This window comes from Lutra lutra, chromosome 9 (genome assembly GCF_902655055.1).
Source record: "Lutra lutra chromosome 9, mLutLut1.2, whole genome shotgun sequence".
Taxonomy (NCBI): domain Eukaryota; kingdom Metazoa; phylum Chordata; class Mammalia; order Carnivora; family Mustelidae; genus Lutra; species Lutra lutra.
The window spans coordinates 114,411,421-114,439,108 of NC_062286.1; the positions used below are offsets into that span (position 1 = coordinate 114,411,421).

General features: G+C 46.4%; 1 protein-coding gene across 2 annotated transcripts in view; it reads left to right on the forward strand.

The window, feature by feature from the left end:
- Nucleotides 1-23,519, forward strand: part of DNAAF9 (dynein axonemal assembly factor 9) — a 134,006-nt gene extending 110,487 nt beyond the window's left edge. For both annotated transcript variants that reach the window (XM_047745123.1, XM_047745124.1), the window contains exons 30-37: nucleotides 7,815-7,950; nucleotides 10,300-10,386; nucleotides 14,437-14,543; nucleotides 14,860-14,934; nucleotides 16,616-16,821; nucleotides 17,935-18,000; nucleotides 19,115-19,208; nucleotides 20,005-23,519. In XM_047745123.1, the coding sequence (XP_047601079.1) occupies nucleotides 7,815-7,950; nucleotides 10,300-10,386; nucleotides 14,437-14,543; nucleotides 14,860-14,934; nucleotides 16,616-16,821; nucleotides 17,935-18,000; nucleotides 19,115-19,208; nucleotides 20,005-20,117 (884 nt within the window). In that variant the 3' untranslated portion in view covers nucleotides 20,118-23,519. The remainder of the gene's footprint in view (nucleotides 1-7,814; nucleotides 7,951-10,299; nucleotides 10,387-14,436; nucleotides 14,544-14,859; nucleotides 14,935-16,615; nucleotides 16,822-17,934; nucleotides 18,001-19,114; nucleotides 19,209-20,004) is intronic.
- The last annotated feature ends 4,169 nt before the right edge of the window (nucleotides 23,520-27,688 follow it).

Consider the following 27,688-nt stretch of genomic DNA (forward strand, 5'->3'; position numbering starts at 1 on the left):
GGGAACACACAGGGAAGAGGGAGAAGCAGACTCCCCATGGATCAGGGAACCTGATGTGGGACTTGATCCTGGGATCATGACCTGAGCCGAATGCAGACACTTAATGACTGAGCCACCCAGGCACCCTGACATCTTTTTCTTTTATCATATTTGATAGGCAGATTTCTTCCTGAGTTCCTCTCTTAAGATGATAAGCTGTCATGACAATAGCTTTCCTGAGCAGAGCTTAAGTCCACCTTAATATCAGTGGATTGAAAAGGTACTAGGTATTCCTAGCTTTTGGATCAACAAGATTTTGATGCACTTCTCCTGTCCCATGAGTGCACAGTATGGTCCAGTAGGACCTTCCCCTTTAATACCCTCCTATATGCACTGGAATTTTCCATACCTCCTTGGTAGCATTTAGAAAATTCCACCCATCCAGTAGGTTACATTTGACCTTGCATTGTCCTCCCATCTGGTAACCCTGGAAGCAGCACTTTTTAGTCATATTAACTGTGGTGCCTGGAGACCCAGAATAAATTCTGAATTTCCTGCAGTGATGATAAAATGCTCATTGTTGTCAGAAGACCTGGGGTCTGAGCTTCCTGAGCCAGCCCAGCAAGAAGAAATCAGACAGAAGAAAATAACTTGGTGTCCCCAGCACAGTTTTACCCTGCTGATCCCATTGCCAGTCCGCAGGGAGCAGAGACAACTGAGTATACCAGAGCTATTGTCTTGGGAAACAGATGAGCTGGGTGCTGTGCAGGGCAGGAGCCAGGTGACTGGAGAGAGGAATGTGTGTGTTGCACTCACACACCAGGGAGTCTCAAGTCTAACTTTTAGAGGCCTTTGTTGCTTTCCAGGCACTGTACCTCAGAAGCAGAGTGGGATAGAGGTGGCTGGGTCCACTCACAGTATCCACTCCAGGTAGATGAAGGAGATTTTATGGAGGTTGGGTCCGTAAAATGTGGTGACAGACTAGATGTGGAGCATCTAGGATCACTCTCTGGTCTTTGAATATATGTTTGCAAGTCATGGTCAAAGGCAAGGGTGCGGGTTATAGTCACCCCCTGTCCACCACATGATTATTGCCATCCTAATGCACCTTGGCTCCTTGGCACTTTCTACCTCTGTGCTTCTTTGTTTTTTTTTTGCACACAAAGCACAGCTGGTCAGACTCCCCTGGCTGAGAGCCTTGGGGAGGTGCTCTCTCTTCATTGTCCATGAACCCGGGCCAATATTATAGGAGGAAAGCCCTTTTAGGCCAAGACAGACTGGATTCTCTCTGGCACTTGGCAGACAGATTTCATTAACACTGCTTCCTTACTTAGTGTTCAAAGGCAGCTTGTGTCAGATTCTGTGCCTGTGTATAGATAAGGATGTGATCAGATGTGGGCAGGTGACCTTGGGGCCAGAGATAATGTTTTAATGAACTCCAAAGGACTTAGAGAGTAACAGTATCTTAGTAATTATCTTTCCCTTGCATCTTGGCCCAAAGGACCCTATGAACTGGTCTGACCTGGCTCACCACGGGCATAGGCTATCTGGGGAGGGAGGAAATAAAAGGCAAGTATTTATTTTATCCTCAGAGATTTGGTGGCTAGCCTGGCAATGGGATCTGCCACCAGTAGACAAACACTTCATGTCCCGAGGGAGCATATTGCCTCCCTTTGCTCCTGTTCATGGGTCAAACTCCCTGATTCATTGCTTTTACAACAAAGGATTGTTTTACAATGAGAAAAGGACTGTATCACAGCCCCAAGATGATGTGTGTTACAAAAATCCAAGGATTAGGAAATAATCTCAAGAGTTTAAACAGCAAACAAGACTCAATATAATGCTGATTGGAGAGAAGAACAAAGACTTTTTACTACCATGTCCTGCCTTTAGTATCTATAGGTGGATAAAACAAACTTTGCTTTCTCCTGGGCTTCTGAAAGCCTTTAGCCCAGACTGGGACAGTCAGACTTTAGAGGTTATTTCCCCACTCAGGGGAATGGGCAGGCCAGGCTCTCCACTCACTCACATCCCAGACTGGTAGGACCGTGGCCAAATGTGGGTATCCATTCTTTGACACAGAGCATAAGGAAGCTCCTGGTCCAAGCAAGAGGAAACCGCCCACAGTGGCCTCTTCACCCTGTGCCCCAGATTACTGCTGTACCTGCCTCCCAGCTGGCATTTCCTCTTGGCAGGTGGTAGTTTGCATAGCTGGCCTAAGGAATGCTGAGGATAATCCTTTTGCTTGTTTCCCTATAAACCAAAGCCCCTTTTCTGTGTCCAATTCATGACCTAGTATCCCAACCCCCCAGGGTTTATTTACATGATATTCATGAGCGGGACAGGACTTTGGGCAAGGTGTCCATCAGAGATCCAGACCCCAGCCTTTTCCTGAATAGGCCAGATCTATGCTTGTGACCCTGGCGCACAGCAGTTAGGTTGCCACATTTGCACTAGTCTGATTCTCCAGTTTCTTTTGCCCAAGAAGATACTAAACAGAGTCCTAGTGCCTTTATTATAGGTCTTCACTCACTTTCGCTGACTCCTCTCTGCAAGATCCATCACAGCCATTCTTGTCTTCTACTCCTGGAAATCTCATGGAACTCTTGCAGGATCCGGCTCCCATGTTTGCCACCTCTGGAATGTGTTGAGCCTTCTAGAACTCTGCTTTGCCACATTCTGGGCCTGACCTCCTGACCTTGCCTCACTCTGTGTCCAGAGGCCCCAGTCAGGCCCAAGTGCAGCTATAGGACATGGAGTTCTGGCATTAGGCTCACCAGGCTCATCCTCGATGCTTCCCTTGCAGCCTCCAGAGGGACCTTTCTAAATGGGACTGAGTATACAGGCACAACTAGTGTCACCTTCATTAGGAGCCTTTCCTGACACTGTGGCTGAGGGTGGTCCATCTTAATGTTAAAGCTTCTGACACAAGTTTTTAAATATTTTAAAACAGAATAAACGAAATGCTGACATATTCTCCATTTGAATTCCTTAGTCTGTGCTGTTACCACAACTGGGTCATATGTGGAGACCTTGAGGATAAAGGTTTTGTGTGGGAGAAGCTCTTGAGAAAATGTGATTCTGTATTTTCTTGTACACTTGCATATGCATAGACTATCTGAGAAAGCATACCCAAAATCTGGTTGTCAATGGTTGTCTCTGGGGAAAAGAATTAGGATTCAGGGTGTCAGGAGGGAGGAAGAAGCTTGGCTTGAATACCCTTTTGTACCTTACTAATTTTCTCCCCCAAATGTGTATATATCAGTAAGTCTTAGAAACCTTTCAGATGGCTGTCTGATGAATGGGATTTGCTCATACTTAGAAATGGGAAAAATTCTGGCATGTGGGTACCACAGCTCAGCTGCTTAGGCATGTTAGGCATGTCAGGTTGCATGTATCTTTTATGACACTTGATTCATTCATTCATTTATTCAGCAAATCTGTATCCAGAGCCCGGTTCAGCCCAGTCCTGGTGGATTGGGAAGGCTCTTTGAAGAGGAGCTATTCACATTGTCTAGAGCTTGAAGGAGGAGTTGGGCCGACAAAGAGGAAGGGAAAGATGGTTCCAGGCAGAAGGACCAGCAAGAGCAAAGGCCTGGTGGTGACCAGAGCATACACCAGAGCACATCTGATATGATCAGATTTTCTGTTTTTGAAAGATTACTCTGATTCCAGCAGTTAGAATAAATTATAATAAGAGAAGCCTAGAAGTGCACAGACTAAGCAGTGACCTAGCAAAGAGACTGGTAGTCTGAACTAGACAATGGTAGCAAGGACTGGTAATGGATCATGGGTCCAGGAGCTGTTTAGCCCTCACCAGGCCTAGAGGAGAATTCGGGTGCCTCCATAGCCCACATCTGGGGAACTGGGCAGCCTTTCACTGAGTGATGGGAGGAGGCAGAGCTGCACTCACCCCTTGGATATCAAGGAAGGCTGTTGAGGAAACTCACCCTTGAATCCTGAGAGGTCTCTCAAGTACTGTGCAGAGGCCTCAGGTCACCTTACTAGCTGAACACTAACAGACACCTGAGAATAGGACCTATATCTCAGAACCAAGGAACTGTAGATCCCCAGACTGTCCAAAAACACTTAGGAAGGAGCTTCTCTGCTCAGCAGGTGAGTTGCAAGTCCTGGTGTCTGTGGTCCCAGTCATGTGGTGTAACCTTTGTATGTATCCTTTCCCCATAGTAACATGTGACCATTGACATGAAACTCCTAATCCCTGCTCCCTGGTCATGAATTGAATGCATCCAGACAATTTGTGAGGTTAGATTCAGTCTTTAGCATTTTTGGAACATTTTTTTCCATTAGTATAAGTGGTGAAAGGAAGGAAGTATCATTTACTTCTGCCTCAGACTAGAGGCAGGAGCCAAGGATTCTGAAAGTTGTCTTCCATCTAGTGATGGTCATTCATCTAAACCATGGACTAGGCAGCCTTTACTGGTGAGAGTCACATGACCTAGCTTCTTGCTGATGCCACAGCCACCCTTGTCTGTCTGAGAAATGGCTCAGTCCAGGCCCCTCAATGTCCATGTAGAGGTCTCATTCTTAGGCTGTTGCTCCACTGACAATGAGGGTGATGGTAATGGTGGTGGCCATAAGTTGTATTTAATGAGTTCTTACTATCTGTAGGCCCTGTGATAAATATTTAGTGATAACCTGCAGTATGTGTTACTGTTCCCATCTAACAGAGGAAGAAATTTGGCTCAGAGAGAAAGATGAGCAATTTGCCCCTGATGTCATTCATTAGTAATTAGTGGAGCCCCACATTTAAACTCATGGTCTGCCTGGCTTTAAAACCCATGCTTTAGTTTTTACATTATGTTATCCTTTTATATATATGAAGAAGGTAAATAAGACTGTGAGTCCTGTATTTTAAATACCACCTGTGTTATTCTTTGGAGCTTTTATAGTTTAGAGAAGGGGAGAGAACAGGATTGTATGAGGGAAGGATTGAGATGGTAAGGTAATAGAGAAGATTTTAATGAAAAAGAAAGCTTTACCAAAATTAAAAAGTTAAAGAGCTTAAGTAAAAAAAAACAACAAGGTGCAGAACAGTATAATATGTCACTATTTGTGGGAAAGAAAGTTATACACACTTTTACTTGTGGATACACAACATATCCTTGAAGAAGATCTGAGACTCTGATAATGACGATTGCCTCCAGGGAGGGAAAGTAGGTGGCTGAGGAGGGAGGGATTTATTTTCCCTATGAATCCTTCTTTGCATTGTTTGTGTTTTGCCCTCAAAAACTAAATACAGCTGATTTTTTTCAAACTAAACACTCAGCTGAATTAAATAGTATTCATACAGAGTCCTCTGTACTGAATATTCATTATTCAGGATCCTACAATTACAAGGTTACTTAGGACAGCTGAAGTCTCTCTATGATTTAGAAATAACCACCTATGAACTAATCATTTATAAAAGCTAGCCTCTACTACTAAAAAGATTTTAATCTTAGATATAGAAATGATAACACCCACAAGAATTCTGTTATAAAAATAGAATATAAATGTTGAAAATCTTAAAAACCTATAAATGAGGTTCTATTTAACAAAGAAATGGGAGGCAGCAGGAGATTCTCTACATCTTCCAAAGTGGGACATTAATAAAGTTTAGAGCTGTAAAATCAAGTTATAAAGAGTAAGTTATACTCTTAGTATACAGTTAGTTTTAAAGATATACACGGGAGAGACTAAAATTACTTACTAATATGACCAACCAGAATGTGATGGCGAAGTAGGAAGAACACTTCAAAATATGCCATTTTCCCCATCTGTCATATAGAAAAGCCAATAGGCATTGTCTAAAAGTTGATATTATAAGAAATAGTGATTTAGATCTATCAAAAAGCTATAAAGGTCGGGGGCGAGGGGGTGCCTGGATGGCTGAATCAGTTAAGTGACTGATTCTTGATTTCAGCTCAGGTCCTGATCTCAGGGTAATGAGATCAAGCCCGGCTTCAGGCTCTGCACTCAGCCCAGAGTCTCCTTAAGACTCTCTCTCTCTCTCTCTGGGTAACTCAGTTGATTAAGCAGGCAACTCTAGGTTTCAGTTCAGGTCAGGATCTCACGGTTCTGGGATTGAGCCACCCACTGGGCTCTGCACTCAACAAGGAGTCTGCTTCAGGATTCTCTCTCCCTCTGCCTCTCCCCCCACTCTCTTTCTCTTGTGCGTGCACCCTCTCTCTTCAATGTATAAATAAATCTTTTTTAAAAATATTCTCCTTCCCTCTCCCTCTGCCCCACCTCCTGTGCTCACTCACTCACACTAAGATAAATAAATAAATCTTTTCTTAAAAAATTAGAAAAAGAACAAATTTTTTAATCTTTTTTTTTTTTAAGATTTTATGTATGTATTTGACAGAGAGAGGAAGAGAGAAAGAGCACAAGCAGGAGGAGCAGGAGAGGGAGAAGCAGGCTCCTCACTGAGCAGGCAACCTGATGCAGGGCTTGATCCCAGGACCCTGGGATCATGACCTGAGTTGAAGGCAGACACTTAACCAATTGAGCCACCCAGGCACCCCCAAAACAAGAAATTTTTAAAAAACAGTTTATATTTAAAAAGATTGAATCTGTAAAAGAGATCTAGCTGCTGGTATGTTAAAGTGAAATCATGGGGTTACGGTTAACAAAATCCAGACTGACAGAAATTTACAGGGTACAGCTTTTCAGCAAATAAATTGCAAAGAAATGAGGAGACACTGCAGATTGAAAGAGAATTATGAGACACATCAAAGAAAAATTGTGTGGACTTTGGTTCCTGGTTCAAAAAATTAAGAAAACATTCATGAGACAGAGAACGTAGACTATATTTTTTATATTGAAGAATTTATTGTTAATCATTCTTTTTTTTAGGATCCATATCTTATGGAGATAGATGCTGAAATATTTTGGATGAAATAATAGGATGTCTGTTATTGACTTCAAAATCACCCAGGGGAAAGGGGAAAAGGCTGGCATATGATATGGAAGAAATGCAGTTAGCCAAGTGTTGTTAATTCTTTAAGGGTGATGGGCACATGGGAGGTTATTGTACTACTTTTAAAGTTTTTGTATATGTTTGAAATTTTCACAATATTAATAAATGAATAAAAATGGTTGAATAACAAAAATGCAAGTGATCTTATGGTGGAAATGGTGTATACTCTCTGATCATAACTATCTCAAAACAGGAATGAGTATGGAAGAGGTATTATAATTATTCTGGTGTGGTAGGATGTGAAAACTTCCCTGATTTCCAAATTCTCTGTAGCATAGATTTTCCTTGTATATTTCACGAAAGCTTGGGAGGGATTGTTACCTACTCCACAACCCCTCATTGCCTGCACTACTCTTCCTTACTGTATTACTGTGTGAATATCTGTGTTAGCACTTATCTTAGACTTGTAAGTCCGTGTGAGTGACTCCTTGCCTGTGCACTCACTCTTTGGGAATCTAATGGTGAGTGCCTGACATATGGTTAATGCTTGGTAAGTGTCTGTGCTCTAAACTGGTGACGCTGTCTGGCACAGGTTCCAGAAGAGGTTAAGGACAAGGGATGTGGAAAGGGCCCTTTGATGAAGAAGCTCCCAGGAGAGCTTCCACCTGGAGAGCAGAATGGAGAAAGTAGAGGAGGTTAAGAAGGGAGGCAGCTACAGGCCTGAGGCCATTCACTCCAAGGATTGGCAATGACAGACAGGGGAGCAGGTGTTGGGGATCAGAGGTATCCTGGTAACATAAGAGGGCTCCTGGAAAGGATGACTAGGGAGGGAGCAAAGGCTCACATTGTTTGGGCTCTCAGCCCCGATCGGGACTCTGAAGCCTGAACGATTCTTGGTTTTATTCCCCAGGCCTGGTGAGTAACGTCGTGTTCACCAGTCACACCACGGAGCAGAGGCACCCTCTCCTTGTCCAGCTGCAGAGCCTTATCAGGGCTGCCAATCCTATTGCTGCCTTCATTCTTGCAGAAAATGGGATTGTCACCAGGTAACCTTACCAAGTTTACTTCACTCAGTAGGACCAGCCACTTCCTCAGATGCAGCACTCTGTGGCCCATAGGGTCTTTCTCTTGCACATTTATAAAAAAGTGCTTTTGATTTATGTAAAGATCGGTGAGAGGACCCCATGTGTCAGTATCTTGTACGTTTTGAGATGTTTGTTTTGTTTAAGATTTTTTAAAAGATTTTACTTACTGAGAGAGAGAGAGCACGAGCAGAGGGAGAGCGAGAGAGAGAATCCCAGGCCAACTCCATGCTGATTGTGGAGCCAACATAGGGCTGTCTCATGACCATGAGACCATAACCTGAACTGAAATCAAGAGTTAGAGGCTTAACTGACTGAGCCACCCAGGTGCCCCAAGATTTTAAGTATCCTCTGCACCCAAGATGGGGCTCAGACTTACAACCCTGAGATCAAGAGTTGCATGCTCTACCAACAGAGCCAGCCAGATGCCTCAAGATATTTTTTGTAGATGCATCACATTTTCATGCATTAAAGGATGAAGTCAGGACTCTATCAATATTCCTGGTGTTAAGATGTGAAAGAAATGGCATAGAGAACATAGAGAAATGACTTTTTTACTTCATGGACTTGGGTCCAAATTTTAAACTAAAAATAGAGAATTGATGACTTTGTGTGTATGGACCTGTATGAAGAGAAAACATCTGGTCATACAGCACATTTATTTGCTCTACAAAGACATACCAAAAGGTATATGCTTTTTATATAATTTTGACTTTGAGCAATGTAAATATTTTACATATTCAGAAATTAACAAAGAGGGATAAAACTAAATAAAACAAAAAAGTGAACCATCTCTATATCAAAGTAATAACAACCACACACACAGCAGTTAATTTAAGTAACTTTTAAACATAATCCTCTGTTAGAGCCCTGATTCAAACAACATCATTTGTTAGATAAGAAAGATGATAAATAAGAAGTTGGAACAGTGAAGAAAAACTCTGTGAATGGTGGATTTGAATTGTGGGTGTCAGCATAAATTCATTATTTCAAGAAAATGTTTATTTCCTAGCTCTTCCCATGGAAAGGGACCAGAAATACTAATACCACAGTAGAATAAACACCCCCACCTCTAGATCCTGGTTTCTACATACCAGTCCCTAGTACAAGGTATCAGGACTCCTTGGAGAATTGGCTGATTGCAGGTCTAGAGCAGGGAAAGTACAGGTGAGCCTGGTACATTTTGTGCTAAAAAAGCAAGGTGGAGGTACGCAAAGATTAGTAGAGATTGATCAAAAGGATACCAGAGCCAGCTCAAAAGCTCCCGCTAGACAAATTTGGGACAACTTGAGCATAAGAGAAAAACTAATGTAATAACCAATTATATATAACACATGGAATAAAATGAGTCCATGGTGATACTAAAAAAATGAGGAGGAGCAAGACAGTAAATCTCTCTTTACACTAAAAAATAAGGATTTATAGAATTAGAAAGCCATTATTTTGTAACTGTTAGTATAATATAATACTTGATTTAGGCAAGAATCATCAGTGGATACTAAGAGCAGTAGGTGACAGATTGTTAATGAAAAGGACATTAACTAGTCACAAAGTATCACTCCATGGCCTACTTATTGCTTATGATGAGGGGAAAGTACCTTCATAGTAGAGAAATCTAGTAGACATGACATCGACCAAATGATTAAACTTAGACCAATAAGTGGACAAACTGATATCATGTGCCTCCTTCATATGATACCTTGGGAAGGACACATCACCTGGGTATTAATCTTACAAAAAATGTCTAACTGAATCTAATCATAAGGAAACAACCAGACAGATCCACGTTGTAGTAGGACACAGGACAGCTGGCATGTACTCTTCAAAAATGTCAACTCTGTAAAAAGAAAAAGTTGGAAGAATTACTCCACATTAAAGGAAAATAAAGATTGTAAATTTAGTAAGCAGTCCTTGATTGGATCCTGGGTCCCCTCTCTGGCAAAACAGGGAAAACTTGAAAATGGATTAGATCAGTACTCCTCCAACTCTAATGTGCTATAGATCTCTTAGGGATCTTCTGATTCGGCAGGTGGAGTGGGGCCAGGGATTTTGTGTTTCTGATGAGCTTCTAGATGATACCAGCACTGCTGGTCCACAGTATTAAGTTCCTTGGGTATAATAATGGTATTGTTGTTCTAAAAGAGAATGTCCTTGTTCTTAGGAGAGGGAGGCATACTGAAGGATTTAGGTGTGCAGTAACAAAAAAAAAGAAATGCATATGTGCTTGTGCATCTGTGGGGGGTAGGAAGCAAAATGGGCAGGTTAAGATTGATCATCCTAATTAACCTGGGTTTTTCCTGTATGCTTTCAAAGGAATGAAGACATTGAGCTGATTCTCTCGGAAAATAGTTTTTCAAGTCCTCAGATGCTACAGTCTCGATATTTAATGTACCCTGGCTGGCAAGTATCATCATTGAAAAGTAGCTAAGATTTCTTTGTAAATGCAATGATGTATTCATTTACAGAAAAAGGAAGAAAGAAAGGAAAGAAGGAAGGGAGGGAGAAAAAAGAAATTTCAGGTGTTCTACAAGGGTGACAGTGGCAGCTGGATGGCCTGCCATGTCCCAGCAGCTGCTGGTCTTGCTAGGAGCCCAGTGCTCCATACATCTTGGGCTCCAACTTGGGAGCCTTGCTGGATGTTGAGACTTAGGGAGTGGCCCTGTGGGCACCATGTTCTTTGTTTCTTCTAGCCTCTAGTGAGGGTGAGGTGGCTGGCATGGACCCAAGGAGTTACAGCCTTCCCAGATGATAGTCGCTCCTGAGAATACAGTCAGTCCTCTAGGGGGGTCCCACCTGACAGGTAGGTTCCCTGCTGTTGTGGCCCAGGGGATGTTTATTCTCTCCTGGCAGCCTCACAGCATGCGAACCTCTCCTCCAAAAGGGAGTGGAGGAGGAAAGACAGTGCCAAGGGCACTGTAGTCATATTAGTGCCAGCATCACTTGAGCATGCACTGTGTGCTTCACATTGTTCTAAGCTCTCCAGGACAGTAGCCACCAGCTGTATTTGGCTATTTAATAAAATGTAAATTAATAAAAATTAAGTAAAATCGGTCCCTCAGTCATACAAGCTACACTTCAAGTGCTCAGTAGTTACCTGTGGCCAGCAGCTACCACATTGGACAGCGCAGATCCAGAACATTTCCATCATTACAGAAATTTCTGTTGGACAGTGCTACCTGAAGAGCTCTGCCTGTTTTGTGTTACCTCATTAATCCTCAAACCAAGCCTGCAAGGTAGACTCCATTATTTCCCTCCTTTTTAAGGATAATGTAAGTGAGGCAGCAAGGAGTTAAATGTTGTTTCAAATTCATACGGCTGGTAAGTAAAGAGCTGCATATCTAACCCAGCTTGTGTGGCTCTGGAGCCCGTATGCTCAGCTGCCGTGCTGTGTGTGTTCCTGTATAGAATGGGTAACTGTTTCCAAGGTTCAAGGGAAGACAATTACTAAAGCTTGGCCAGAAGTATTCTCCCGTTGATTTGGATTATCTTTGTTTTCCTTACTCATTCCCCCAGACACCTTTCTATGTCCTCCACACCACCCCTTATGTCACCAGTATTTTATACCAGCAAAGAACTGATTTGTACTATGCTGGTAAAACAAACCAGTCCAATATGTGAAACTGAAGATTTTTAGGCATATTCTAGAAGGAACTTCTGAGTTAGATCATACTTGCTTAAACCGTAGGTGAGTGGATCATCCCTTATGCCTGAACGAGAAAGTTATATCTTAGCTAAAAAGAAACGGTGGAGCTTCTGGGTGAAACCTTCCTCTCCCGTGACTGGGGCTACTGACCCTTTTCCTGCCACACCTCTGGGCCTGGTGCAGAGATTCCTGCTGTCTCCACCTAGTGCCTAGGGAAGCACCCATTCTGTAGTCCATGGTGACTCATTCTGGTCATTGTGCACATGAACTTAGCTCAGGGCACAGATCCTGGAGGCAGAATGACCCTAGAGAGAGCCAGGTATAAAGTGTTCATTAGAAGGCTCTGTGAATCTAAAGTCTGAAGCCTTCTCTTTACCAGAAAGATCAGCTCTTGTAGAGAGTCGGAGTTGGAGGGGCCTTACAATCACCCTTTGGCCCCTCTCCCTTCTGAGTTCCTTCCTAGGAATCAGATATTTTCATCAGACTCCTACACATCCCTATATAATTCCCCCCTTCCTCACTGAGTCAGGGCCCACTCAGAGTGAATAGGGTTTAGCTCTAGATGTGCTTGCTCTGTGCTCTGCATATTCTCAGTCATTCCCCTCCAACAACCCTCTCTGTGCTCCTCTACCCCACCCCCATTTCCCCTGGTAGAAGGCTTGTTTCTAGTCTAGCAGGAAACCTTCACTCTTTTCTTGGCCCCTCCCAATTTCCCTAAGGATTCAGGCTCTAAACAAAGAAGCCAGAGAGGCCAGTGGTCTCCTGTATCTTTGGAGAGGGCAGGAAGAATTTATCAGTACTGCAAAAATGTTATACCAGCACCTTACTTTAAAGAAAGCATAATGAGTAAGATACTTTCAACAATACATGTGATATAAAATTCAAATCTGTAGAGCTATTTTATTTATTTATTTTTTTAAAGATTTTATTTATTTATTTGACAGACAGAGATCACAAGTAGGCAGAGAGGCAGGCAGAGAGAGAGGAAGGGAAGCAGGCTCCCTGCCGAGCAGAGAGCCTGATGCGGGACTCGATCCCAGGACCCTGAGATCATGACCTGAGCTGAAGGCAGCGGCTTAACCCACTGAGCCACCCAGGCGCCCTGGAGAGCTATTTTAAAGCAAAGGAAATTAATAAAATATAATAGACTGGAAGAAAATGTGTGCATCATACGTGGCAAAGGGTTAATATAACATTTAAGAAGCTTATTCTGATATTGAAGAAAAGTAACCCAGTCCATATAGATGTGGACAGTTCACTTTTTTTTTTTTTTTGAAGATTTTATTTATTTATTTTAGAGTATGTGACAGTGTGGGGGACAGAGAGAGGGAGAGGGAATCTAAGGCAGACTCCATGCTGAGCACAGAGCCTGGGCAGGGCTTGATCCCATGACCCTGAGATCATGACCTGAGCTGAAACCATGAGTTGGACACTTAACTGACAGAGGTACCCAGGCACCCCGGCACAGTTCACTTAAAAGCAAGTATAAGTGGCAGCCATGGTAACAGAATTCCACTTTAGTAATATTCAGAAATGTAAAATGATGCCTCACTGTTGTTTGGCTTGACATCTATTACACTTAACCAAAAATATCTGTAAGAATCATTGTTGGGGGAATTGTTGTGAAACTGAAACACTCTTCTGCTGCTGGGAGTGGTGTAAACTATTACCCCTAAGATGGTTATACCCTTTTCTGGATTGATTCTGTCATGGGGTTTGATCTCAAGGAAATAATTCAAAAGAAGGAATGACAATTCCATAATTTTGGCAGCTGGGTGATAGGGGTTCATTGCACTATCTTCACATGTGTTTGAAATTTTCCACAATAAAAACTTTAATTTTTTAGATATTCTGAATATGGCATGTGTTTTTAAAAAAAAAAAATTTTTTTTAAGCAATCTCTACACCCAACGTGGGGCTTGAGCTCACAATCCCAAGATCAAGAGTCACATGCTCCACCAATTGAGCCAGCCCCGTGCCCCTGAACATGGGATCTTTTTTTTTTTTTTTTTAATTTTTTCCCCACCTAAGTCACAGACCTCTTTCTTTCCTTCTTTCTTTCTTTCTTTTTCTTTCTTTCTTTCTTTCTTTCTTTCTTTCTTTCTTTCTTTCTTTCTTTCTTTCTTTCTTTCTTTTTTAAGATCTTATTTATTTATTTGACAGACAGAGATCACAAGTAGGCAGAGAGGGAGGCAGAGAGAGAGGAGGAAGCAGGCTCCCTGCTGAGCAGAGAGCCCAATGCAGGGCTTGATCCCAGGACCCTGGGATCATGACCTGAGCCAAAGGCAGAGGCTTAACCCACTGAGCCCCCCAGGCACCCCAACATGGGATCTTCTTAATGAGCCTGTGCTTGGCACTATATCTGAGTTCAAAACTGAAAAAATAAAGCAGAGATGCTCCAGCTCTTTAGTTCCTTTTGGAAAGTGTGCACATCCAAATGTACGGTCTGTTAAGCTACCCTCAAAAGTGGGGTATAGTTGAGGCCCTGAGGAAGAGCTCCAGGGGTGTCAGGAGGATCCCCCAATCTCAGGTGGCACACTGGTAGGCTTCAAACATAGATGGGGTCTTTGGTTTCACGGAACTGCTAGTCTACAGACCTCCCTGCTCTAAATGGGGCAACCATGCTTCCCAGTCTCAAGGTGAAAGAGACATACACATATTTAAAATAAATGTTGTGTACGCAAAATGTCACATAAGTAAGAACTCAAATGTTATAGGATGAATGATATGTAATTCATCCCTGAGTGGTATATAATAATATTCAAAAGCCCAATTACTTGTACTTACAACTTTTTAAACTTTTTAAGGTATGAAGGTAAATTTGATTCTGGATCAGTCTTTCCACTAATGGTTCAGATCTGCGTATGGTTTGGTCGTCCCTTGGAGAAGACTCGCTTTGTGGCCAAATGTAAAGGTAAACCTTGGTTGGGACCCTGATAAAAGAGTATGTCAGAGTTGTCTCTGCTTCCCGGCACCATTTTAGTTCATGTGTGCTGTTTTTCCTCCTTGCTCTTGGGATCTGAAAACAGGCAGAGGGATTTGAGGGTCCAGGAGTGCCCTACCCCTGGAAACAATGGCAGAGCCACTGGGAGGGTCTGGTGGAGGAACAGCCTATAAGCCCTGGTCCATGGAGTAGGGATCCTTCCCATTCCCTAACCCTCCTAGCTGTGTGCCCCAAACTTGGTCTCTGCCCTCAGGTTGGTGACAGCCTTGTCCTCTTCTTCCACCAGCAATTCAATCTTCCATCAAGCCAAGTCCCTTCTCTGGAAACATCTACCACATCCTGGGCAAAGTGAAGTTTTCAGGTAACTGGGGAGTTGGATTTAAGAGTCCTGCACTATGGAATGCTCACATTTTCATGATGTGGATTCATAGCTTCTACTGGTGCTCTGCAGACCACGGATACCTCTCAGCCTCTCTCAAAAGCTCTCCCATCTGGGCTTAACACCAGTGGCTCTTCTAGTCCCCCCACCTTTCTGCAGGTCCTGCTCCACAGTGCAGGATGTGTCTTATCTTACCCCTGGATGGCCTGCCCAGGGCCTCTCTGCACAGCTCCTTGACTTCTTATTCCAGAGACTCTCAATCTACCCCTTTCAAGCCATCCATGGCCTCCTAGACCTGTCACCAGGAGCTCCCCCAGTGATGAGCTCTCCAGCTCCAGATCCATTTCTGACAAAGTCTTCAAGCCTTCCACTTGCCTTCTCCCTATTTATTAGCCTTAGACCTCTGGAACCCTCGTGACTTGAAGTCTGTTCATCCTGGGCTAGAGGTCAAGGAAGGCCTCAAAACAAGGAATTAGTCAACTCAACATTGAGGAAGGGGAAAATATTCAAGGGAAAAGGCACTGCACATGCTTTGGAACCAGGGCAAACAAGGCATATTGGAGGAAGCAGAAAGGGTTCACTGCGGCTGAGGCCTTAGTGGGAATATGTCTGTTACGGCATTTTTAGCTTTTGTAACAGAAAACACCAACTCAACTAGCTGGTGTTAGCTACATCATAAGAAGTCAGGAGGTCAGGCAGCATAGCAACGCCACTGAGGACACAGGTAATGTGTGTTCTTCCATTCTTGGTATGTCAGCTTGTCTTCGGGTTCCCAGCCCTCATTGCCAGGTAGTGCTACAGACCTGGGTGTCACCTCCAAACACAACATCCAGCTGATAGAGAGGCTTTTCTTGTGGGTGGCTTTATCAATACAGACGCCTTTTACTGAGGCACCCCCTGCCTCTTCCTCAGCAGACTTCTCTCATTGCCCAGGATTGAGCTGCCATGCTTTCTGGGGAGCTGGTACTAGAGAAAGAGCAGGTGGTGGACAGGCAACCATCAGTGTCTGCCATAGGGAGCCACTGAGAGTTGTAAGCATGGGACCATGTCACCTGTGTAAAGATCTCTCAAGGTCCTTAACCCATGTCTTTGGCTTTATTTATGTTACTGAATCTGAAACTTTGGCCCCTTACTCAAGCCTTCTTCCCTCAGGCTCCAACAGACATCCTCCTCCTTGCTTCAAAGGTCATAATGCCTCCCCCTTCCCTCTCACTTTGTTTTTGTTTTTTTTTTAGACCTTCTCAGTTAACCTACTCAGTTAACCTCTCTTTGTTTTGGATCCCTTTCCCATCCTGCTTTTTAGGGGGACCTAAAAAAAAAAAAAAAAAAACCAGTCCTAGCTTTCCTGTTCCTATTATGTGACCCTCCTGTACCACTTGTATGTTGACACTACCTTTTCCCTTGGCCTCTCAGGCTTCTGCTGAGACCGAAGGGGCTCTCCTCTTATAGTCCCCTTCTGGGTTAGTGATGTCCACCTGATTACCAAATCAGCCAAGCCAGAAACTTACATTGCTCCTCCCTCTCTTAGTTCATCCTTTTTAACTTGCCATGAATCATGGCAGTTCTCCCTCCTGCATATGTCATAGGAATCTGTCCCCAACTATCTGCACGTTACAGGCTTAGTGTAGCGGGGGCTCAGGGACTATGTGTGTTCTCCCTACAGACTCTGAGAAGGCCATGGAGGTCTGCCACAACACTCTGGCCAATTCTTTGAGCATTGTCCCGGTTTTGGAAGGACCCTCGCCACCACCTGATTCCCGAAGCACACCTCAAGACAGCAACGGGCAGCAGGAGTGTTACCTCGTGTTCATCGGCTGCTCCCTGAAGGAAGAAAGCGTCAAGGACTGGCTGCGGCAGTCAGCTAAGCAGGTGGTTTCCAAAGCCCAGACACCTCTGGCACAGATGTGACCAGCACAGCTCAGAGCTGCTCCTGGCCTGCGGGTAGAGACCCCTCCAGGAGCCCCCTCCTGGTCTACGCTTCACAGGCTCAGCTGGCACTTTCAGGGATGCTCTGCAAGTGGGAGGAACCTCCTCAAGGGAGGAACCTTGAGGGTAACCTCGAGGCAGATCTTGGCTTACAGCCATTTCTAATTCTTTCGCCAAGGCAAATTGCAGTTAATAGGTGGCTTAGCTGGGACCTGGTTGAAACCTGGTGGATCCACGTGGATCCTGGGTCAGCCTGGCAGTCTAAACTCAAAATGTCTTTTCTTAGCTGAACCTAATTCAGGGGCTGTCCTGTGTTCTGAACCCAGGATCCTTCTGTACTTGGGTTCTCTCTCTAGAAAAGAGAAATAACCAAGATACACTTACAGCTATTTGTAAACCAAGACTTTAAGCACTGATACCAGTGAGCCCGGGCGCTGGAAACAGGCGCAAGGGAAGACGATGCTGGCCAATAGAGGCATATAAGCATCTTTAGCCCAATACTGCAAAGAAAAGTAAAACCCAGACTGGAGTAAAATCCTCTCATATGACGCAAGCTGTGGGTGCTAGGCCTCTTAGCACAGCCTCACGGGTTTAGCTTGACTTAGAACTCTGGAAATAGAGTTGGCTGGGCCCTGGGTCCTTTGTTGGAACCTGTCTTTTATACTGAGGGATGGCTGTGTGTAGGCTGTATCTTTCCCAGATAAACTGGATAAACCCCTAAATGGTTGACTAGGGGACCTCATGTTCTCCCTTTGTCTGCATACGTGGCCCTAGTGGGGCTTAGAGTCGAGGCTCTGCAGATACAGGAACATGCTGTTGCAGAAGTGCTGGTGTTCCCTCTGCTGCTTGTTTCCCTGGCACACAGGGTAAAGTGTGGTCAGTGGTCTCCCTGAGGGGCAGACAGGATGTGTGTTCAGACCACAACGCTGCCTGTGCTTGCTTTCCCTGCTGTTGGGATCTTGGTCATGTCACCCCCAGAACCCTGAGCCCTCCCCGCCCAGGTACTCCCTCAGCTCTGTCGGGACCTGACCCCTCCCTTCCTCTATCTCTGCACAGAAGCCTCAGAGGAAAGCCCTGAAGACCAGGGGAATGCTGACCCAGCAGGAGATCAGGAACATACACGTGAGTCCCCTAAGAGCCCCAAGGCTATCCTGGGCTGGCACAACTCCATCCTTTAGGAGTCCCCGAGTGAGGGGGCTATTTGTAGGCCAGGCTGGAGATCTTCCTTCTCTTAAGCCACAAAGGGAAGCTGGTAGGAAGGAACCTCAGACCATCCAGCCTTGTAGCCTAAGAGAGGAGGAGGGTAGAATGACCTCTGGTATGACCTGGGCATGAGATAGAGGAGAAGCAGTGCCTGTGGGAGGAAGGGGTGACGTGGAGCCCTGTTTTGACACACTGTTGAAGCAGCCACAGAAGTCCTTTCTCCTCCCACCCTTCCATGCTAGATAAACCACAGATAAAGCAACAGAGCCCAGGAAAAACTGTCTAGATCCAGAAACTGCTGATAAGCAGGTGGTAGACTCCTAGGACCAGCATGAGAGGCTCTCTGCTGAGCCCCTCAGCCTTCAGGCTGACTCCTAGCCTCTTCCCCAGTCCCAGCCCCCACTGGCACCTTTTCCTGAGGGCCTTGGGGGCAAAGGCTACAAGGGACACAGAGTCCAGACCCCAGCACAGACTGTGCCACTTCTCCCAGTAATGAGCAGGTAGGAGAGGCTCTGGGACCCAGGAGCCCCTGCTTTGGACTTGAGGAGGTCCCTTCATATCCAGCTCCTGTCCTGGGCAACCCTCGGTGCTCCTGGGGAGGAGACTGTGGGTACCTCAGAAGGCAGACATGGTAGTATGTGTTCCCTCAGAAGCAGACCTTGAACATGGATTTGAGTGCAGATCACTTATTTTGGAAGTGATGCTAGGACACACTAACAGAGAATTGAGAGAGTAAGGGAGAGAAAGAAGGGAGACAGCTAACAAAGGGTGTGTTATCAAACCAGTACCACTGAAGACGAGTGGAGCTTAATCCCAGAGAAGCTCCCAGAGTTCCTCCCTGAGATGAGAGCTCGAGAACCTCCATCAGTCACTACTTGAGAACTGCTGCGGGGAGAATATTCCCTCACGTATCTAGCCTTCCATGGGGCAGAGTGTGCTGTCTTGCTAAGGCATAGGCTTGTTTATTTGTTTTCATGAATGAGTAAATGATAGGAAGTGGTCAGATAATTTTAACAGGACTTTTTTCTTGTAGGTGAAGCGCCATCTGGACCCCCTGCCCGCAGGCTACTTTTACAATGGCACCCAGTTTGTCAACTTCTTTGGTGACAAGACTGATTTTCATCCACGTATCCTTAGAATTTGTGGTGGCCAGGTTGGGTGTGTGTGGAAGCCTGAACGTAAAGAGGGTGCCTGCTAGAGCCACTGCAGCCCACGCCCTAGAGCAGACTGGGTTCTAGGAGTGCGCAGCAAGCCACAGAGGTAGACTTTTCATTTGGGCCGTCGAACACCATTAAGGTTAATTTCGCCTTCATTCAGTGATCACTGAAGCACCTGTGGGTTGTAGTTTCTTTTTCTTTTTTTTTTTTTTAAGATTTTATTTATTTGAGAGAGAGAAAGAATGAGAGAGAGCATGAGAGCGGGGTGAGGGACAAAGGGAGAAGCAGACTCCCTGTTGAGCAGGGAGCACCATGTAGGGATCTATCCCAGGACCCTCAGACCATGACCCAAGCCGAAGGCAGCTGCTTAATCGACTGGGCCACCCAGGCGCCCCTGTGGGTTGTAGTTTCAGTGTAGCTGCAGTAACATCCTACGTTCTCTGGTCATCGGGATCATAATCTACAAGTTGGAGACTATACGTGATCGCAGTAGTTAATCTGGGGGAAGGTGGACAGAAGTCTATGCTCTTGAAAGCTGGAGGGCTCAGCTCTAGGACCTCATGAAGGAACCTGTGCCAACCCTGGCCTCTTCTCTGTAGTTGGGGTGCGGCCAGTATATAAGAAAGAGCCCGGCAGGTTGGCTTCGTGTGGGCTGGGCATTCAGTCCTTCAGTGTCCCCCACCTCAGCTGCCCACAGATCCCTCTGGGCCTGGGCAGGCTCCCTTGTACCCCCAGCTCAGGGCTCTCTTCCTTAACGAGATGCCAGTCATGGACCAGTTCATGAATGACTACGTGGAAGAAGCCAACCGGGAAATTGAGAAGTATAACCAAGAGCTGGACCAGCAGGAGTATCATGATCTCTTTGAACAGAAGCCCTAGGGGAAGGCTGGGCCATATGTCCTGGAAAACGTCCACCCTGGAGGGGGACATTTAGAAATGGGATAACGGAACCTCAGCTCTCCCAGGCCCCTCCCTAAAGGGGCTGTCTTTGTTCTTCTTGGCCTTTGTGTACTGGCTTGAGTGCATGTTGTCTTTATTCTCTATACAGCGCTGAAGAGCATCACCTGCACCACTGATGGGGGTGGGGGTAGGGGGTCCTCATGAACAATGAGCAGATAGGGACTGCCCTGTTTGTGTGGCTGGCAGCCGGAGCCTCTGGTCTCTGGTCTCTGGTCTCTGGCCCGGAGCCTCTGGGTCTCTGGTAACAGTATCTCCTTTGGGCTGCTGAGGCACTGTGATGGTGGGGAGAAGCGTTTGTTACCCAGGGGAGCTGTTGGGATGCAGAAGGAACCCTGGCTGCCTCAACAGTGGCCATGCCCCAGGGGACCAAGCCACCACAGGCACTGGCCTCAGACACTGCCCCAGGAGAGCCCTGTCCCCAGTGGAGAGTGCCTGTCTTCCCACTTAGTCCCCTTGCATTGAAGGAGCAGGCCCTGCTGGCTTTGGGCCCAATCCTGGGGGGGCGCAACCCAAGCCCTGCGCCAGCCCCACCCACAGGGCTAGCAGCTTGGGCTAAGATGAGGGGATGTCCCTTATAGGCTAAACTGAAGGGAAAGGCATGTTGCTTTCCAGAAGCATGTGGCTTTTGAATTGATACAAGCGGTCTCCCTGGAGGTTGATCTTGAGCTCCCCTTGTGGCCTCACTGTGGTTTGCCTCATTCTGGGGCAAGAGCAAACCTGCTGCTTCAGCCTCCCTGTGATGCCTTCCCTTGCTTTTGAGGGGAACACCTGCAACCACTTAGTCTTGGGCCCAGGGCTCTCATCACTTGTGGGGCATCCCAGAATGGGGCTCATTCTCCAGCTCCCAGCCCTCCCTTGAGCCTTGCCAGGGAAGCCTTGGTTTGCAGCCACAAACTTCAGGAAACTTACGTCCCCGAGCATTGTTGCTGGCCCTGGACTTGTTTGGCTCCTGTTAACTGGGAATTTCAAAGAATTCCAATATCCAATTTAGAATTCCTTTCAGGGTCTTTGTTTTCAGCTGGACTGTAAACCAGAGGAGAATTACAAATGCATCCCATACCTGACTTCCAGAATTAGAATTATGGGGGAGGGGGAGGTCACGGGCGCTGATATTTGGATGATGTCTGTTAGGACTTCAGCGCCTCAGCTGCCTAGACTGTAAATGCTTTCTGAATTTCACTTTTTTTTTTTTTTTTTTTTTTTTTTGCATGCCTTAGGAAGAAGCACATAGACAAAACCAGCAAAGTTTCCAGTAATGTAGAGGGGTTTTTGAGAACAGCCCCTGGCACAGAGGAGAGACTGAGAAAGGATGGAGCACATGTGGTCTGTGTGCCTGGTCACTCAGAGGCCTCCATGCAAGTAGCAAAGCAGGTGTTAAGGGCTTGTCAGTAAAATGTACTTGTATTAGAAAAAAATAATCTGAATTTGAAGCCAAATGAACAAAACTCCAAATACCACTAAATAAGAAATCTTGCATGAAGAAAGCCTTCTGAAAAGGCCCATGTGCTCCAGTCCCAGCTCCCAAAGCTGGTGGTGACAAGGGCCCAGGTGTGGAGCCCACGTTTGGGAGCACCTCACTTCTGTTTGGCCAGAGGCTGGGGTCCACAATGGGCCTGCCTCTGCTTCAGAATCAATAACATAGATCTTAAGTGCAATTGATGAAGTAAGCAATGAGTTACTGTAGCTTCTTTTAGCTCTACTGAGCTCTTTTTAAAAACTCAAACTTGAGCAGCCTTAGAAAAGGGAGAAGTGGGGTGGGTGGGTGGGTGGGTGGGGGAACCATAGGTCATTTACTCCAGGTGGGTTGCTGTGAACTTTTAAATGAAAGCTCTAGATTGAGAAGCTTGAGCCATTTCCTGGCTGCTGCACAAAAGAGTTTTTAAAGAGGGTTCAGAGCCCGTGTATAAAAGCGGGTCTTCCCACTGCGTGGGGCTGTACTACGTGGTGGTCTTGGTTTCTGACCGTGGTCCACAGAAATGCTCTCTCACCAACTTGCCCCACTGTCCCAATTCCTCTACTGTTAGAGGGAAAACTGTGATTACCTCAACTTGAATATGATACTGTGATTGAAAAAAGTCAAAACGTTAAGAAGTTCCAAAGCCAAAAAGGCAGAACTGGCTGAGGCCTCCGTTGACGCTCCTCAGCCTGCTCGGGGGTGTGAAGGGGCACATTGGCGAAAGGGCATTCCTTGGGGCGCACTTGCTGTGTCCCCGGTAAAGAGGCACACTAGCTGTATGAGCTCTTTGAGGACTGAGGCAGGGAGGACGCTCCTCCCCCCCACACTGCCCCTTCTGGAACCTGCCAGGCGCCTCTGGGTTCTGACTGTGAAGTTTAATATCCACTGGATTCCTCTGGGAGCTCCAGGTGGAGAGACAGGGTCTTAGGCTGTCTCCAGAGGAAGGGCCATGACACTGTGTTGCAGATTTTGACCTTCAGAGTGGATACCAGGGACCCAGCAGAGACATCAGGTGTAGTAGGTTCCTTAGGGACAGGCAGAAGTCCTCCAGGGGCTTATGTGCTTTTTGCCAACTTTCCTGTTAGCAGCTTCAGTTTTATATCACCCAGAGTGAGTGTGATAATGTTGAAGTCGCTGAAGTTATGGGTTATTTTACGTTTTGATGTGGGATTTTCTTTCTTTTTTTTTTTCTTTTTTTTAATTGGGAGGAGGAGGAGGCAGAAATTGGAGAAAAGGGATCACCCTAGGAGGGGGCTGCTGGCACGGAGTCCAGTTAGCCCCATCCGAGCCCCGGGGGCTCTCTGACCTGAGGCCAGGACACTGGGCCCTGTGGGTCGCAAGAAAAAGTTCCCTCCTAAATTCTATTAGGATTTTGGAGAATTTTTGCACAGTAATAAGCTCTGGGTTGCTCTTTGGGCTTCTCAAAAGGGAAAAGTTAACTCAAAGATTGTAAACTATTAAGTATTGCAGCGTGTTGCTGACCTAGTTGGATAGTTGTACCTCAAAAAGTAGGTGAGAAAAGGCTTCCTTGTCCCAGGTTGTCAAATACTAATGACAGAAGAGCTCACTTACGTGCCAAAATTCACTTTTATACTAGTTTTTCAGTGCTTTAATATTTGTAACTTAAATTTTAAAACTCATATTTACAAACACTACTGTAACTTCAGTGAAACTGAATTGTGTGATTGAAGCTTTTTGCTTATTATAGTATTTATTACACTACTTAATTCAGTAAATATATAAAAGTAGCCTTCAATTTATTTTTATATTATTTTACATGTTTTTACCTGCAGTCGTGTATGTGAATTTACCTTGATAACTGAGATGTTATGCTAAGGACCAATAAACTCTCACTGAACAAGCAAGATCTGGGGCATTTACCTGTTCCTGTGGACTCAGCTGTGTTGGGGAGGGCAGAATATGTATGTGGCTTGGGAAGGCCCGTCCCCAGGGACTTGGGCCCTTCCTTCGGCCTTGGCCTCCTGCTGGTAGTGCTGTGCTGGGCAGCTGGGAAGAGGCCCTTGGGGCGTGCACATTCCCCTCCCCAGACCCCAGAGGGCCCACAGAATGTAAGGTTCATGAGACCACCCTCCGTGTGGATAGGTGCTCTTGGGACTCCCAGAACCCGAAGAGGGGTTCGAGGAAGCCCGCTGTGGCCACTGGGGTCCCCCCGAGACCCCAGAGAAAAGCCAGCCTACCCCCCATGGGGCCCTGGGAGAAGCTGCATCCATTGTTGCCCTTGTGCTCATCCTGGATTGGGGGGCACTGGTCCATTCGCAGCCCCTCACCCTGACTCCACGGTGGTTGACAAGCTGGTTGGGCCAGCCAAAGCTCCATGATGGGGCCCACTTTACAAATGGGAACGACTGAAAATGAAGGGCCCGGGGGGTCAGAGCCACTACCCTGGCTCAACGTCCCTCCAAGATGCCCCTCTGGTGCTGCCTTGCCCAGGGCGCCTAGGAGCCACTCACTCCCAGGGAGAGGTCGTCCAAAGGCCCGCAGCTATAGCAGAATGGTCACCAGCGCCCCTTTTCCCGTATCGTGGGGGAGCCTGGCTGGGGCCCACCGGCGATGCGGGGCAAGAGCTGATTGCCAAGGTGCCGTGCTTCCACGGAGACAGTGCTTTCTGTCCCGCTCTCAAGGCAGGGGCCTCTGGACAAGGGAAGTGCCCACTGGGAAGATGGAGAGCTGGCCCAGCCAGCTGTGGCCCAGCCTCCACAGGCAGCCTCCCTCAGATAGTGGGGAAGGTGGTCTTTGGTTTGGAGGTTCTGTGTGCTCAATTAGTCATGTACAAACCCAGGCAGAACTGCATCTGAGGGGCCCAGAGAATTGGGGGAGGAGGTGGCAGAAGCATCCCCTTCCTCACAACCCTTTTCTCCAGAGTCTCCCGCCTCCTAGTCCTGCAGGGCCAGATTTGAACCTTGAGGGAGCTCCTGTGCCTTGAATTCCTGGGAAACCACCAGGATTTGGGGATTAACCTCACAGTTGTCGGGGAGATGGGAGAGACAGTATATGTGGAAGGGCTCCTGGAGGGGATGATCTTTGACAGCCAGGAGGACTTCGAGGCCAGGAAGCCTGGGGCTGGGCAGGGGGCCTGTCCCCACTTGGAACCCACAGTAGGGCCACTGGACTACTGAAAGCTGAGGGCATGCTTGACAGCAGGAGCCTCAGAATGGAGGGATCCTGGCTGATCGGTGGGAAGTGACTCGGAGCGGAGGGGGTCAGGTAGAGCTGCTGAATATCACAGCACTCTCAGGAGCATGGAGAAATAGTCATGTGTTCATTTCTGTCATACAATCTAGGAAACAGTCAAGCCCAAAGGAAACCGGAGAATCTGCCCCACTGCCAGCGCATGACAGAAAGGGAATGGCTTGGTTGCTGTACAAAGAGTCTAAGGGGTGCCAGCCTCACGCTGGACCTAGGCACTCAGATGTCATCCGAGCCCTCTCTCCATACTTGGGGACCTCCCTCTCCCCTGGCACTGAACTTCCTTTGTGCTACCAGCAGCCCTTACACCCTAAAGGGGAGACCCAGCCTCCTTCTCCAAAGGCAGCACCAAAGTTTGAGGTCACATTGCCATCCCTGACCCAGTCACAATGGTCAGGAATATTCTGACTGGCCTGGCCAAGGGTCACTGTGCATTTCCAAGGGCCTCCCCCAAATCAGGCCACTGGGGAATCTCAGTCCCCCCAAAAGGGGCTTGCTCCCCTAGACCAGCATGGCAAACTTTCTGAGCTTTTCTGTTAAAATCAGATATATACTCGATTTTTTTAGTTTTACTTTCTGCTAAGTCTCTTCTAGTACAAGTAATAACAAACACGACGTTGTTCTGTTGTGGTGGTAGTGATTTTTAACTAAGGGGGAAAACGTTTTAATTTGAAACATTCCATGTAGTAGGACCATTTCCCCCTGCAGACTGAGAAAAGACTACCATTATTTGGCTCTCTAGTGCCTCAGCATGCTCAGGGACACCATTGTTCCATGGCAGCCTGTTTTGAGGATCTTTTTTTTTCTCCCCTAAATAGGAAAGATCTTATAGACTGTAATGTGGGGGTGGACTGCTGCTCCACATTGCTGGGGATGAGAAGAGGACTAACTGGAGAGTGATTTTGAAGGAACAACTGACAAGTCAAAATGACTAATTAGACACGAGCGAGGGGGTGACCTCCAGGTAGAAGTGGAAAAAAACCAAAGTGGAAAAAAACCCAACGTTGTGAAAGAATTCCAAAAACATTTTTGTTTCATTATCCAAAAATTTAGAGAAAAATAAATTTATCCACAAATTACTCCCATTTTTCCCAGGTTTCTGCATTACTCGAGTGACCAGCCAAAATAATTTGGTTTTTAAAATAAAATTGTATCAGGGTCAATACATTTTATGTCAAACTAATAAATGACTATAAATCTGTTCTTAAAAACTTCTAATCAAATGTGAATATATGTCCATTTTATCCTACAGTTACTACTACTGTGTTTACCGTACCAATAGAGAAGTTTGATTTTTTTTCCCTCACATGGCTTCAAATTTTTCAAGAAACTTTACATATTTACTCAGAAGTTTCATGCCCGGATGAATGTACAAATAATAGCAAAATAAGGACAACAGGAAGAGGAAAGATGATTTGATAGCCAATACTTCATGGAATTTTCTAACTCAAAAGACTCCATTTCAACCTCTAGACTGTGACTGTGAGATGATGGGGGCAGGGGGTGGCACAGAGAGATGCTCTTCTAAGAGGAGCAGGTCCTTGTTGGCCCTCCGTAGGGCTTCCTGCCCTCCTGCCTACCCTCCTAGGAGTCTGGATCTTTCAGAATGGATAGACAGCAACTGGGAGAAGGCTTAATGCTGTGTCAGTTGGGCACCATAAAGTCTTCTACCCACCCCAAAACCCATCTATGGGGCTTGGAGATGTCCCCAAGGAGAGGAGAGTCAGTGGAGGCCATGTTCCCTCCCCCAGCCCACCAGCAGCACTGATGCTTCTCTCCTCCCAGGATGCTGAGGGGCTGGGAAGGCTGGTCAAGGCAGCTAGGAGCCCCAAGAGGCTTGTAAAACCCCAGCTGACTCAAGGGAAGCCTGAGGGCTGCAAGGTGTGGGAAGCCATGCTTGCCAAGGGTCCAAGCAAGGGGAAGGCAGAGGGATGGGGCCGACCAGAAGTAGAAATAAAAGGATTTGGTGCCCCACCTGAGGAGTTTGAGGTGAGAGGAAGGGAGCCGAGGGAATCAGGTCTCTGGCTGGATCCCCCATTAAGTGCAGCTGGAAGACCAGAGTGGCAGTGGAGGATCGAGGACTTCAGTGGCTTGAAAGCCTCTGGGAACCATAGGTGGAGACATCAGTTGTGCATTCCACATATCACAGGTTTATCGAGCACCTGCTACACTGGGGGCTGTGCTGGGGAAAGACACACAGCCTTGCTCTCCAGTAGCTCCCAGTCTGGCCAGGGAGATGGGGCCCAGGTAGCAAACTGAGAATGAAGAAGGCTATGCTGCAGTGAGGGCCACGGGGGTCCGTGAGGGAAGGAAACAGCAACTACTCTTTATGGTGGTGGGAGCAGGGAAGGCCCCCCACTGAGAGCCGAAGGATGAAGTGAGCAGTGGTAAGGACTGCAGACCTTCCAGACACCCACAGCAGGGAGACTGCTTTGCTGTATTTGTTGATTTTTCCAAACACCACGAAAAGCCTTGTTGGTGGAGAATGAATAGGGGTGGGGGCAAGTCAGAAGGTAAGTCAGATGGTGGACCAGGCTGGAGGGGAAAGGGGGCAGAACTGTGCTCTGTTCTGAAAGTAAACCCAACAAAATTTGCTCATGGATCCGATGTGGATGCACTGGGGCTACTCCCAGGTCCAGAGCAGTGGTTGGGGGAGGGGGGAATGGCAGACTTGGAAGCTCTGTTTTGCCTGGATTTGCTGAAAATTGCCTATTAGCCTTCCAGGCTGGTGGGGAGGGGTTGTGACGTGTTGAAGTCAGGAGCTCAGTGACAGGAGTCATGAAATCTGACCATTGGCTGTGGCTGGTCCAGGGGAAGCTCTCCCATG